This window comes from Strongylocentrotus purpuratus, unplaced genomic scaffold (genome assembly GCF_000002235.5).
Source record: "Strongylocentrotus purpuratus isolate Spur 01 unplaced genomic scaffold, Spur_5.0 spur5_scaffold_14, whole genome shotgun sequence".
Taxonomy (NCBI): domain Eukaryota; kingdom Metazoa; phylum Echinodermata; class Echinoidea; order Camarodonta; family Strongylocentrotidae; genus Strongylocentrotus; species Strongylocentrotus purpuratus.
Window position 1 is genome coordinate 28,721,850 of NW_022145599.1, and position 14,994 is coordinate 28,736,843.

General features: G+C 35.9%; 1 protein-coding gene across 1 annotated transcript in view; it reads left to right on the plus strand.

Moving 5' to 3' along the window:
- LOC105443652 overlaps positions 1-14,994 on the plus strand; it is a 136,859-nt gene that overhangs the window by 51,775 nt on the left and 70,090 nt on the right. The window contains exons 34-40 of the mRNA XM_030985197.1: positions 490-591; positions 4,144-4,521; positions 5,692-5,844; positions 7,854-8,073; positions 8,559-8,689; positions 9,606-9,959; positions 11,022-11,126. Of these exons, the coding sequence (XP_030841057.1) occupies positions 490-591; positions 4,144-4,521; positions 5,692-5,844; positions 7,854-8,073; positions 8,559-8,689; positions 9,606-9,959; positions 11,022-11,126 (1,443 nt within the window). The remainder of the gene's footprint in view (positions 1-489; positions 592-4,143; positions 4,522-5,691; positions 5,845-7,853; positions 8,074-8,558; positions 8,690-9,605; positions 9,960-11,021; positions 11,127-14,994) is intronic.

Genomic DNA, 14,994 nt, shown 5'->3' on the forward strand with positions numbered 1-14,994 from the left:
AACATTTGATTGTACAGAGGACAATGGAATGGAAAGTCAGAGAGCAAAATAAAAACAGAAAGAGTTGCAGTGATTGGCCATTCTTTGTTGTTGGTTTTGAGATCCAACTCTTGTTCACCTATCGATTTTTACATAATATATTATGAAAGAGACTGCTAGGGAAAAATAGGTTTCATATCTTTTAACAGACTCTGTTTCATTTTGGAAGTTCTATCAGATTAACTCAACATTACAATGATCTCATTCCCTTTTTAGAGGTTTATCTGTGCCAATACTAATTCCTATACACAGAATCTTGGCTATCTAACATAATGATTTTACCACGTTTTCACCTCTTTTCAAAAACTGTTCATAACAACTTTGTTTTCTCTTGATGTTGCATTTGCCTATTCTTCTTGATCTACCACTGATGTCCTTTGAATTATAATATATTTTTACAAGTTTACTATGAAGCATGTTCAAAATAAACCTATATCAATTTTTCCATAGACTACAGACCGTGTGGTAATAGCTCTGGTTTGGTGTTCCATGTGAATCTAACGTGTGATGGAGCTGCACAGTGTCCCCAACGTGAAGATGAATCTCAATGCCGTAAGTTTGATGTTACGTCTCACATTGAATCAGTTAACATGATTGCAAATACTTTCAAATTACCAACCAAAGGCAATTTCAATAGCCTTGTGCTTGTGCAAGCATGACAATGACGGATTACGTAAGGATTTCAATACAATAATTACTACATGTAGTAAAGACCAATAATATTATTTGATGTTAGCGCTCTGAGCCTTATGGGAATGGCGCCCTAAATGTTTATTGTATTGTATTGTATTGTAATAGGGTATTGAAATCGCCTTTGGTTGATTTCTTGAAAGTTGTTGCCATCATGTGAGATACTAGTAAGGAATATTATTAAAATACAAGGCATGTCCGAAGATATTGATGAATTAGATGAGCTAACAATAAGCAGCATTGTACTCTTTTAAATTAAAACTTTAACATTTTAACTAATTGTGTACTATTCCTGATAAAAAGTGGTAAGACACCCTGATGTGATGTTTTAGTTGTCCAATATTAACATGTATGTTACATACACTTCCCAGTGTTATAGACTGCTATGTTTTTTAATGAAAAACTAGAGTCGGCATACTTCATCAGAGGATCCTAGGGCCAATTTTAATCTTTATAAGAAAATTGATATGAAAATAACCATGATAATATGTACAGCAAAATCAACACCTTGTCTCTTTTCAATGTGCTTACATATAGCTTCAGTCCATAGAATAATATGAAAGCTGTTTTTTCAAGTTCAAGTTTTATTTATCTTCCTTTCATAACACGCATTACAAATATGACATGAATATAACAAGTTAACAGAATATGGCGTTACAATAGAAAGATGAGGTGACCTTGGTTGAAAGCAAGGCTTGTGGATTTAAGGTCCCTCATGAGTAGCTTATGAGTATGTCCTAAAAGAACAGTAAGCCTACTAAACTTGGGATTTATTTTCCATCGATATGACATGGGTCAATATTCAACTGACTCCTTACTTTATCAAACAAACAGGAATTTTGTTTTATAAAACAGACGATTCATGTCTTCATTTTTATGCCTCCGCCACCGAAGGTGGTGCCGGAGGCATCATGTTTTCGGGTTGTCCGTCCGTACGTCCGTCCGTACGTCCGTCCCGTTTGACCGTTATCACAATATCTCAAGAACCATTTAAGATTTAAACTTAAGACTCGGGAATAGTATTTATCACCATAGGAAGACGATCTGATTAGATTTTGGAGTACGTAGGTCAAAGGTCACAGGTCACAGAGGTCAACTTATGAAATTCCTTGTATTGAGTTTGTTAGCGCGATATCTCAAGAACCATTTGAGATTTAAACTTCAAACTTAAGGATAGTATGTATCACCATAGGAAGACGATCTGAGTAGATTTTGGAGCACGTATGTCAAAGGTCAAGGGTCACAGAGGTCAACTTATGAAATTCCATACATTGAGATTGTTATCATGATATCTCAAGAACCACTGGAGATTTAAACTTCAAACTTAGTGATAGTGTGTATCACTATAGGAAAACAATCTGATTACATTTTGGAGCACGTAGGTCAAAGGTCAAGGGTCATAGAGGTCAACTTATGAAATTCCATACATTGAGATTGTTATCATGATATCTCAAGAACCAATGGAGATGTAAAAACTTCAAACTTAAGGATAGTATGTATCACCATAGGAAGACGATCTGATTAGATTTTGGGGTCATGAGGTCAGAGGTCAAAGGTCACAGGGCTCATGTATGCAAAAACAGCTTGTGATCGCGTTATCTGAAGAACCGATTGATAGATTCCTGCCAAACTTTGGTCATGTATGTATCTTGCAAAGCCAATGAACTGATTAGATTTTGGGGTCACGAGGTCAAAGGTCACAGCGCACATTGTGTATGCAAAAACAGCTCGTGATCGCCTTATCTCAAGAACCGATTGATGGATTCCTGCCAAACTTAGGTCATGTATGTTACTTGCAGAGCTGATGAACTGATTAGATTTTGGGGTCATGAGGTAAAGGTCAAGGTCATGCGGCTCGTTATGTATGCAAAAATAGCTTGTGATCGTATTATCATTAGAACAGATTGATGGATTCCTGCCAAACTTAGATCATTTATGTATCTTGCAGAGCCAATGAATGGTTCATAAGATCAAAGGTCATGGGCTCATTATGTATGCAAAAATAGCTTGTGGACGCATTCTCATTAGAACTGACAGATGGATTACTATTTAACTCAGGAAATCTTGCAGAGCCAATGAACTGAGTAGATTTTAGGGTCATGAGGTCAAAGATCAAAGGGTCATATATGTTTATGAGAGATTGCTTGTAATCACGATATTCTGAGAACATGTTAATGGATTACAATTGAACTTGAATTTGAAAAATTTCTTCCGTTTCGGTTTGTAAAATTGCTCTATGACGGAGGCATCATTTTCGACTGCGCGCAGTCGAATTCCATCTAGTTTTCATTATACAATCCATCCAATGCTATTGAGGCTGTAAATGCATCTACCTAAAACCATTCCCCAGACTGATAGAGATATTGGGGGGGGCCTGGGAGGCCCCCCACTCGACATTTTCGAAGATTGCGCTGCAACCGCTTGGAATTTTGAATTGTCGTTGCATGACTTTTTTCCCTCAAGTCTTATGCACATTTTGATACCATTTTCGTTGAAATCGGATATACCTGTAAGGTGTTACATAACAATTAGTATGCGTATGTCATCAAAAATATGCTATAATTGCATATATTCATGTGTACAAGCAGAAATGTGAATACAGGTTTAGATGTATGAATTGATATCAAATTGCTTTTATATGTTTCTCAAAGTAACTTGATGTATTCCAGAACAAAAGAATACATTAGAAATAAAAAAAATAGATATAATATCAAATAAAAAACAATTACATGGAAAAGAAATTAAATATTTGAAAATCGCATCAAATTTGCATAAATTCTTATTATTAATTACATCAAAATAACTATTTTGTGTTGGAAAAGAAGTTTCATATGAATAATGTGTTTCAATTAACATTCAAAAAGTGGAGTCTGACAAATTTTTGTAATGATTCTAGTTCCCTGTATATTTCCAGATTTGATATTCATGAATGCGTATTCATAATTTATGCAAACTAACCTATGCATTTTCAAATATCATAAAAATAATGTAACCTCATGAATTTGAGATGAAGGAAACATTTATTCAATACATTTTCAAGATTCTTCGCAAGTCTACAGACAAATATGTAGAGTTTTCTGTAAAATGCATAAAATTAGCATTTTGCATAATTAATTAGGCTATAACGACAAAAATTTGCATATTAGGAAAAAATTAATTATACCATCTTGTTCATATCTACAAACATGCAAATTTTCGTGTTCATCGAACTTTTGACGGCCGAGATCGTAGGGGGGGGGGCCTCCGAAGGCCCCCCCCCCCCAGTCTTGAGGTGCTCAAAATAGCCCAATACAGTAAGGGTTGACTGGAGTGCGGATATATCTTATAATGAACTCATGCCCATTCGTCCTTTATATAATTTTAAACTATTTGAATATTTATGAATTTTTCCAATATTTATTTTGTTTCATAAAGCTCCACGACAGATAAACTTCACTGCTGATTCCGAAAACAGCGCAGTATCAGTGGGTACCATGTACTCGACTTTCATCATCCCAAACCTTCAGATCACATGGACGATTCATGCAGAATCCGGAGTGCTGGTTTTCGTCTTTGAGGCTTATAACCTTGGATCATATTTGGTTGGATACACTCCTGAAGTGGATCTACTTCAAGTAGGAGAAGGCATCTTGCCTGGAAATGATGTTCTTTTCAGCGTATCACATGATTACTTCGATAGTTACCAACATTACAGATTCATTCAGACAACCACCAGTGATGGTTGGATCTTTTTCAGGACAGGGGATGTTAGTGGATCATACTTCTCGCTTACTATTCGAAATGGAAATATAAGTATGTTGAAACTTTCATTAACTTTCTTTTAAACAGCACATGATATGCCTTATAATACGTTTTCAAGATGAACATTATGATTTAAAAATAAAATCAGAAACCTGCATACAGTTACAGCATATCATTACAATCAGTACATTTAAATGTAGTCCAATATCAAAATGTCCACAATGTATTTTCTCTAATTTGACACGTTGAACAATAAAACGTCACAATAGACAGCTTGCCTGATTTATGTCAAATTTTCCTCTTCCAAACTTTTTGGATAAAATGAATGGCAAACCCAATGTCAGGTTGTATGGCTTTGAGCCTAGTTGCATACACTCATAGGCAATGAAAGCAACATTGTGACAACATTCATTAATTGGAAAAAGCAATTTTTGAATGCTTTTTCTTCTTCAAAATGATCATTGCTAAGTCGTTCATGAGCATAATTTTGGTGAACAGCCTATCAAATTTAAGAAGACATTAACTACCTTGCATACAATCTGTACATTCAGTGATTTCATTTGTTTTTTAAGATAGGGCTTGAATAAATATATATATATTTATGCTTGTGTGTGTGTAAGGGGGGGGGGGGTTGGTGCATGTGTGTATACATTCAAGCCCTACAAGAAATTACGTACTTCAAATTTCATCTTGCTCAATTCACATCAGCACAAAAGTTGTTTCGCAAGCTTATCGTCAGATTATAGACTAATTGGTGAAAATGGTGCAAAATCTTTAAAAGTCTAGTGCCCACATTCAAAGTTTTGTGTCATTCTCTATTTATGTTATATATGCGTCTAATTTAATGATGGAGTAATGAAAGTTCGCTGTAGATGTTAATTGTTTTGTAAATTTCTTTAAAGGAGACAATGAATAAGCATTTGTATTTTTCATGAATGGGTATGATTAAAGGAAGAGGGACTTTCACTTTAGGAGGGGCCAATGGCTAGGTGATTAAGGTGGAACATGATGCCAAATTATAATAATGGTCACATCACCTTGTGTATATTAATGAGAGTAAAAATATAAAATAAAAGATACATAAGGCCCGGGCAATTGATTTGGATTTTAATATCAAATATTGATGTATGGAATAATGTCGATTCTATTCTCAAGCTTGATTGTCGAATGTGTCTACCAGATATCATAAAACGAGACAAAATGTTTTCACCTCTTGTGCAGGTGATGTGTTCTGTGACTTTGAATATGGCTCGTTCTGTTCCTGGAGCCCAACCAATATCTCTGCTGGAGGTTACACTGGATCTTGGAGTATTACTTCAGGGAATCAATCTTACTCTGAATATGCAGAAGTCGACCATACTCTTAATACAACTGGTAAATGCATGATGAACTCTTATTTCAATCCATTTAAATTTATCTAAAGAATTCTAACGACAAATAATGTTGTTGTGCGTATATATGTGGATACACATCAAAGATATGAGTTGCACCTCCCTGAAGGCATAGTATGAAACACAGCGGGACCTTAAAGTGGGTCAACATTGATGTTGACAAACCGTGCCAACACAGTTTTTGACACGTAGTGTGGTATTTTAAAGCATGTTCACACTGTGTTATGAAAAACATTCTTTTACACACTGGCCACAGATGTAAGTCATAATGGCATAGCGGTGACAATGGGAACATTTTCTGCTTCCATGATCATAAAAAGATTTTCAAGAAAACAGCACAAGGATAATTTCAATACCATGTTGCGGTACGTAAGATATCATGGCAATGTTCCCGCATTTCGAAAAGTGACGCAAAAAACCTATTGTACTGCATTTGCCTCAGGTTGATTTTTGAAAGGCTTTGCGATTGTGTTTTCTACGTTTATATTCTGACATTGTTAGATACTTCATTCGTCATGTATTGTTTGAAAAAAAGTATTTCTATAGAACAACCCTTAAAGGTACTATGTCCCTTTTGCAGCCTACCTCAAATTATGTAGAACTTTGCAGGAATTATGAATATGTCATGTATGTCCTATCTGTGAAATTTAAACGTTAGCAGTGTCCTCATATTCAAATTATGCAAGGAAACCCGTTTACTTGCTAGACTTAACTGTCGGACACTATTGAGTGACTGACTGGCTTTTTTTCTTCTTTGGTAATAACATACATGAAAAGAGTTGTAAAGGGTACATGAGCATTTGTCTACATCAATAACCCACTTCTTTTGATGGCCAAGATTAAACTGATTGAATCTTTGCGCAGCATAAAACGTATGACCATTCGGTACAATTGTCTGAAAATCAAGACTATTACTTTTGGGCTCTATAGCCCTAAAGTCGATTTGACAACTAATAGTCATTTTTTTCCTCTTGAAGACATTTTCAAGCCCTACCTTTTTTAGGGAAGTTCTAAATAAGTGTTATCTTTCAAATGCAGTTGGAATTTAACTTTTTCATTTTTTTGGCCTGCAAATGGGACATAGTACATTTAAGCTGTTTAAAAAGTATTTTTGATAGAGGCTGATATTCTTTATGAGATATAACAATCACAAAAATTAGTTTTATGTGAATGCAGCATCTATATACAATGTATCCTCGCCAAAGTTTGTAAGGGTCTTGATTTCTTATTTTACAAAATGAGTTATGTTTGGTCTTTAAAATAGAAGGTTGAGTGCTGGTAAAGATGAAAATTGAGCTTTCTCATTCTTTGTATACCTGTTTAGAAGAACATTATAGAAAAAATGTCCCCTGAAAAAGTTTGCTCGTATTTTAGTGGTTCAAGCACTTGAATTGAAATTCAAATGTCATGGGTTCGATCCCCGACATGCCAACATGCCACTAATGTCTTTTGACAAGGCATTTATCTACATTTGCCAGTCCATACCCAGGGGAGTAATGGGGACCTGGTAGGATGACAAAGGCCTTTGTGTTAGTAATTGCCAAATGCCCTTAATGGTGACCATATGGTAGGAAAATTCACCAGGGAGTGGAGATGGTGCACATAGTGCGTAAATATATCAGATAAATGCCTGAGTAATATATGTAAAGCGTTAGAGACCATATTAAGCGCTATATAAGTTTAGATTATTAGTGCTCTTCAAATGCTCCTGCATATACACAAAATGATTAGAAATAGCTGTAAAGTGTGGACCAAACTTTCATACCACATGTGCGTGTAGACCATATGCCCTTCTCTGTGTGCACTGATGCATGTTATTTTCAGCAAGATTGAGGCAATTACTTGTCCTGTTGATTATTCCAAAAACATCACAGTATACATCACTTTTGTATTATTCATATTCAACCTTTTTTTCTGATTGCTCCCAAACTCTTTCTTTCACAATTTAATTGATGGCAATTACTCAACTTTATTTTTTATTTCGGAAAACAGCTGGCCATTACTTAGTGATGTCATCCAACCATTACTACAACAACAACCCCACCTCACTGCAAAGGACAATAGTGAGGGAGGATCCCCTTAGAGTCAATGAATGTTTATCGTTCTGGTACATCATTGCTGGTAGCCTTAACCTCAACATCACCTACAAAACTAATGGATCAAAGTCTGAATCTTTCTTGATCTGGATAAATGAAGGCCTGTCAAAGCATGAGTGAGTATTTTACAATCAATAGACAACATTTACTGCGAGATTATGGTATTGTGATTGTGTAATACAAAAATTCAATACAATAAAACACTGATATAAACTAGCTGTTGTTTCACAGCACTTTACTTTAATATTATGAATGAATTATATTATTGTTGTTGATTACTTATCAACTGAGTTTTGAGACATTTCTTAAATACTTAAAGACTCACAATTATGTTTAATCTCACCATTTTAGTCCATTTTGTATTTATTGTTTGCCCACATATATTCCTCCCATCCGCGTGTGTCTTATTCTGTCTTTCTTTTATATTTATGAAGTACATACAATATTTCTGAGTAGTCTCCCTCTGCTGCCAGCTGCAATCAACTACACCACTATATATTGTTACAGACGTTATATCGTGGCTACTAGAAAATGGATATTACTTCTATCTATTTATCTATCCATCTATCCGTGTATATTATGTCTTACACTATTTTGATAGATGGACGTATGCCGAGATCAACTTGTTTGGTCTTCCATCTGGGACTGCTATTCTTGAAGGAATCATTCACAACTACTACAACCAGGGATTTATTGCTATTGATGATATCCTGCTCGGACCCTGTATCACAAGTAAGAATGCTGTGGATTACTTAATTCATTTCATACAACCAATCGCAAAGACTGAAATTAAATCAAGGGCAATTTCAAAACCCTATTTATTAGAAATCATGTTTGGATTACTGTATACAGTTTGGTACTATCAAAATTGCCTTGTTTTGCTCAAAAGAGTTTGCAATCTTGTTTCATGTACACATATGTTTAAAATAAGGGTTCACGATTCAGATAGCAAGAGCAGATTTGCATTTTCTTTCCACAAGAAGGCTTGCAAATATCTCACGGTTTTGAATCAATAATTCATTTGACTCTTTGGAATCGTGTTCATTCCCAAGATTTTACATGTTGTTTGAATATTAAATGTTATTGCACAATCTTCCAAATCAAATCACATTCAGATTGTATAGTGTGCAGCAGGCTTTTGTTCAATGATCAGTCCACTATACTTGAGGTTACATGGTACAGTGGTTTTTAATATTCACTTGAATCTCAATCCAAAGGTTAAGGGTCGAATCCTAGCCCAGCACTAATATCCTTTGGCAAGCCATGAATCCACAGGTACCACTCTCCACCGAGGTGGAAATGGGTACCTAGTATGCTAGAGCTCTCGGCTATTGTCAGGGTAATATTATTAGAGCACTAGGAGTGTCACAGCGTCACAGACAAGATGGCTATACAAGAAGCCACTTGTATTATTATTCCTATTACCATGACCCCTCTACATCAACATTCTATAAGGTTCCATTATTACATTCGATATTGCAAAGAGGATGAGAATAAACATGTATCTTTTGCCGTCTACAAAATCTCAAAATTTACGCTTCTTATCAGTTCTCGGAGAGAAAGGTAATTCTAGATTTCCTTTTTTAAGAAAAGAGTTTTTTTCAAATGTTTGATATAATTTTATGCCTCTGCTTGCTTTCACCAAAAGATTCCACTCTTGTCATTGAACCTGACCTGCCACCCGAACGCCTTGTTATTCGTGGAAGCCAAGTTCCTTACCTCCATGTACGAACCTATCCTGGATATCATTTGAAGTTTGAACTGACCAATTCATCGATTATCCTACCTCCCTTCACAATCGTACCCGGCTTTGTTGCAGATGAACAAGCGTTCTTCTTTCCAATCTATTTTGGTCAAATAAACATCACATATGGAGGGAGTCAAAACTTCTCTTCTTATGAACTTGGGTCACAGTTTGCAGTGATACATCCAATTGATGACATTTATTTTGAAGACCATGATAGCTTTGCTGTGGTTGAGATATCTGCTATTCTCACGGGAGGTAAGTCGTGTGTTTCCTTGTGATACAAAACAAGAAAAGACTAGAATTGAACAAACGATTTTACAAGTTGCAGAATGGGAACAAAAGCCTTACCAGTTAATATCTCTAATTGATGAGAGCTATGGTTAACTGTTATACCAGCCCAATATGAATAAAGCTAAAAACAAAACCATGCCACATCAAGGAGGTATCTGTGTATTTTACATTTAAAAGCTGGAATGAGTCCATTATTTGAAATGTTTCCTACGACATGAGGGAGAAAGTTCCATAAATAGACAGCAGTTGGAATGAAACGTAAAGCTAGTCTACCTTTTTTAATAGCAGACCAGTCAAAGTAGTCTGGAATGTTGTTTAAATGTAGAAGCTAATAAAGAGCACCAAGTAGGAAAGTCAAAGCGTTTGCTGTCCTGATGTTAAAAGTAGCTCCAGAAGGGTACCGCACACATTGACGAAGATAATAATCCACTTAAATCCATGTCATATAAAAGGGCAATCCAACCTCTGTTGTTTACATCTGTGATAGCATAAAGAGAAGGGAGGCAAAATGCTGAAAATTTGAAGAAAATCAGGCATATAATAAGAGAGATAAGAATGTTTTAAAAAATGAAATCACAATTTTTCTATGCAAATTTTTCCCCTGCAAATTGCCAATTTGGAGGTGGTGCTAGTTCCCTTGTGCTATAGCATTTCCATGGTCTACTCTCCCGTTTGTTGTATACAACATTGACAGGTCCTATTCGGCCAATTTGATAGTATATGTAATTTAATACAAATGTTAACAATTCATGAGTTTCTTTTTGTTTGTCCAATTTCGGTCAAACTGTAACTACCATTTTCTCTTATTGTTTATTTACTCTTTTATAGAGCAACTTGGGATTATGGTTGGATTTCCCTTTAAGAATATTCAAGTTATTGAGACCATTGTAATGTCTATTTGTCATTTCTCAATGAAATGCAGACGTTCAAGTTCAAGGGAAGGGGGGGGGGGGCATGTTACATTATATTATATGCTATTGTTTATTCCACTTTTACCAAATTCTATTTTCAATTTGTTCCCATCAGATTCACTGATCTGCTCACATGTCCCACTGGTGGTCAGGAGTGATGAGTTATGTAATGGCCACTATCTTTGCCCGTTTTATGATGATGAAATTCAAAGCGCATGTGGTAACTATGAAGTTATTTATTAATATGTTCAATTGTGAAAAAAAGACAGTTACAGTGTAACTAGATAGAAGAATAGCTTGGCAAACCCATATTGTAAGGAGGCACTAGATGGGAGAAGAAAGGGGGGAGGCACATCACCTAGGACACATACTCATAACCTAATACAGTGGATGGGAAAATCATTTCAGCAGCTAACTAGAACATCTGAAGATGGAGAGTTATGGAGAATCTGTGCTTAAGGTCTATTTCATTGTCGCTGTCAACTCTTGGTACTGTATTTACCTGGCTACCTACAGATGAGGCCCTGGTGTAATGATATGGTCATGCAGAGATGCCAACTGTTCCGTTTTTGCCGTATTTGTTCCGTTTTTTCGCTATGAATAGGGCAGTACGTTTTTTGTATGTTTTGTTACGTTTTTTTAATTTTTTTTTTTTTTTTTTAATTTTTTTTTAGTGATTTTTTTTTTTTTTTAGTGATGTTTTTCTTAATTTCTGATCATGGGCTTGTGTCGTAAGTGTATTATGCACCTACATCTTAAAACGATGCACGCAGGATGGTGATACGGGCCCCAAACTGCGCACATTGCGAACAACCCACGTGTAATGTATGCACGTCGCGCTCCGATCCGGGTACGTATACGTGGTACTGCCTGGTTTTTTAAGCTCCTCGATTGGGTGATATGTTAAGTTGAGAGATTTTTTCAAAAATACTGTTTTTTGTCCAAAAACACTGTTTTTTGCTCTTAAGAATACTTTTTTTTGTTGAAGAAGGGTTGCATCTCTGGTCATGCGTACCCAACAAAAAACAAATTGACACCTGATTATGATTTATAAGATCTTAAAAGAAATTAAAATACAATACATTAATACAAGGATATCAGTATTTAAACTAAATCAGCATTGAATATTTGCATGCATATGAAAATGAAATAAGATAATTATGGTTGAGTTCTTACAAAATGAAATAGGTGAATAGTACCTTAAAAAAAGGGGGGGGGGGTTTCTTATCAGTTCTCGGAGAGAAACTGATAAGAAACCCCCCCCCCCCTTTTTTTTTTCTTGCACTGATGAAATCTGACTCTAGATTTTGTCGACTACAATCTTGCACCGGCGCACAGTGGGCCAGAACCGCCTCAAAGTGTGCCAAAATTAATTTCTCATTGAAGAAGATTAATGAAGTTCCTGGTTAAAGTATCTTAAGGGTTTTCAGGCCCATAGAATTCGATGGGAGTATTTTCAAATCTGTGTGACGTCATCAAAATACTGTATTCTGATTGGACAAGGCAAATATGCATTGTAACACATAGACAGATTCATATTACACTGACTAGTGGAACTTATAAGGGGTTTCTGGACCTAAGAAACACAATTGGAGCATTTTCTAATTTCTCTGACGTCATTAAAATACTGTTTTCTGATTGGACAAGGCAAATATGCATTGTAACACATAGACAGATTCATATTACACTGACTAGTGGAACTTAAAAGGGCTTTCTGGACCTAAGAAACACAATTGGAGCATTTTCAAATTTCTCCGACGTCATTAAAATACTGTTTTCTGATTGGACAAGGCAAATATTCATTGTAACACATAGACAGATTCATATTACACTGATTAGTGGAACTTATATGGGGTTTCTGGACCTAAGAAACACAATTGGAGCATTTTCAAATTTCTCTGACGTCATTAAAATACTGTTTTCTGATTGGACGAGGCAAATATTCATTGTATTAAACACATAGACAGATTCATAATACACAGATTAGTGGAACTTATAAGGGGTTTCTTGACCTAAGAAACACAGTTGGAGCATTTTCAAATTTCTATGACGTCATCAAAATACTGTCTGGTTGGGCAAGGCAAATAATCATTTTAACACATAGACAGATTCATATTACACTGACTAGGGGAACTTTTCAGGGGTCTCTGGACCTAAGATGCACAATTAGAGCATTTTTAAATTTCTCTCCATAAAAGTGTCCGGCATCAACTATTTTTAGTCCACTATTTTCGTATTTACAAACTACTTGTTTTCTGTTTATTGTATCGGGTTTCCCTTTCCATATGAATTTAAAGAATGAGACATCGATTGATTTCAGAAGATGTTCAAAGGGATTTGGAATATAATCAAATAAATGATTATGATTTAAAAATATGAAATACCCTTGAACGTTTTATAACGTTTTTGCCATATCTCTATGTATGGGTCCTTCTGCTTCTCATTACGAGTCACTGTCTGGAGAATCATTGTCTTGAATGACCCGAAAGTCTTTCAGCATCTCTTGGACTTCACGTGGCAGGGGTCTTGGCTGTGGAGTTTTAAGTGATAAAAGACTGATGACAACATCTTTTGCAGCAAGTCTGGTTGTTTGGTATGCCTGTTTTGTCATTCCTGTTTCAACTAAAAGTGACAAAGCTTCTTCACTTGAGAATTTTAATGGTTCTTTCTCTTTTTCTGATATCAGTTTCTTTATTTTAGCTGGTCTTGATGGTGTTAGCATTGCGAATTTCAACACATATTTCAAACTTGAATTTTTCTTATACACGCCTTGAGATGCCGCATATAGAAGTTCCTCTGGTTCTCTGTCTTCTAGAAGGTGGTGTGCTTTTCTTTTTTTAGAACGATCTGAGAGGGTGTCCCAATTCTTAGCTGGACGTCCCACATTGGATGCGCCCTGTGATGTGCCTGGCAAGTCTGAAGTTGGCTCTGTTTCTGTCCTGGTATCTGTGCTGTTTTGCTGTGCAAGAAATGTTTCTACTTCAGTATTGAATGTCAATGTCTGATTAAGCCAGTCCTCGTTTTCTTTCATGAAATATTCCTGGTAACGACCACACTTTTGTTCCATTTCTCTCGCATACGATACAGAAAGCGTCCAATAGTCTTTGACAAACTCTTGATAAGTTTTTGTGGGATGTTTGACTTGTTACCCACATTATGATATGCACATAATGCATCTATGGGTGTTTCGGATGCCAGTTTGATGTCTGAAATGAAGCCAGCTGAATGCACAGCATGAAAAAGCTGTCTTCTTAATACCGCCATCGTTTATTTCAATCCAAGTTCTCCTAGAATGATACCATATATGATTGCGAATTGCATCAACGTGTGGAAGCAATATACACTACGCTTTACGCTCTACACTCACGTAACCGTTGCCATGGTTACGCGGACGAGCGTTGAATAGTACAAATGTGTACCGATTATGCCTAATAATAATCGATGGACGTGGGGAGGAAAAGCGCCTGCACATGCAGTGTTGCAAATTCTGGCAAAAAGAAATACCATACATGGAAAGCTTAGGTTTGGGCGGACATTTTGAGATTAACATCACTGCGGGAATCGGCCGGAATCCTAATAAACATGCTACTTTTATATAAAAATTGCAATTTTTTCCTTTTTTGTGAAATTTAATGCTCATTTTTCCCAAAATGAAGCTTTCATAAATTTGGTCATTGTATTTTCTAATTGGGTTACCAATAGGCAAGAAGTGCACGCAGTATCAAGTTGATTGCTTTTCCCTTCATAAATTCTCAACACCTATTGCAAAGTTGCATCTTTTATCATTTTTGGAGCAACATATAGATTTTCCCATGTTCGCAGGGGTATATGACACTTTTAAAACTCGCTAAACATTAAAATATGGATGGAAAAATATTCTTTAGAATGTTTTCTTCCCAAAGCGAATAACAAAAATATAAAAATTCACATTCACCAATTTTGAATTTTGGCACACTTTGAGGCGATTCTGGCCCACTGTGCGGCGTGTCTCCACAATGTTTCTACGTTGAGTGTCTGCACGATGTGTCTGTGATGAGTGGCTACAAGGAGATTCTATGATAAGTCGCTACAACAAGTTTTTCTGATGA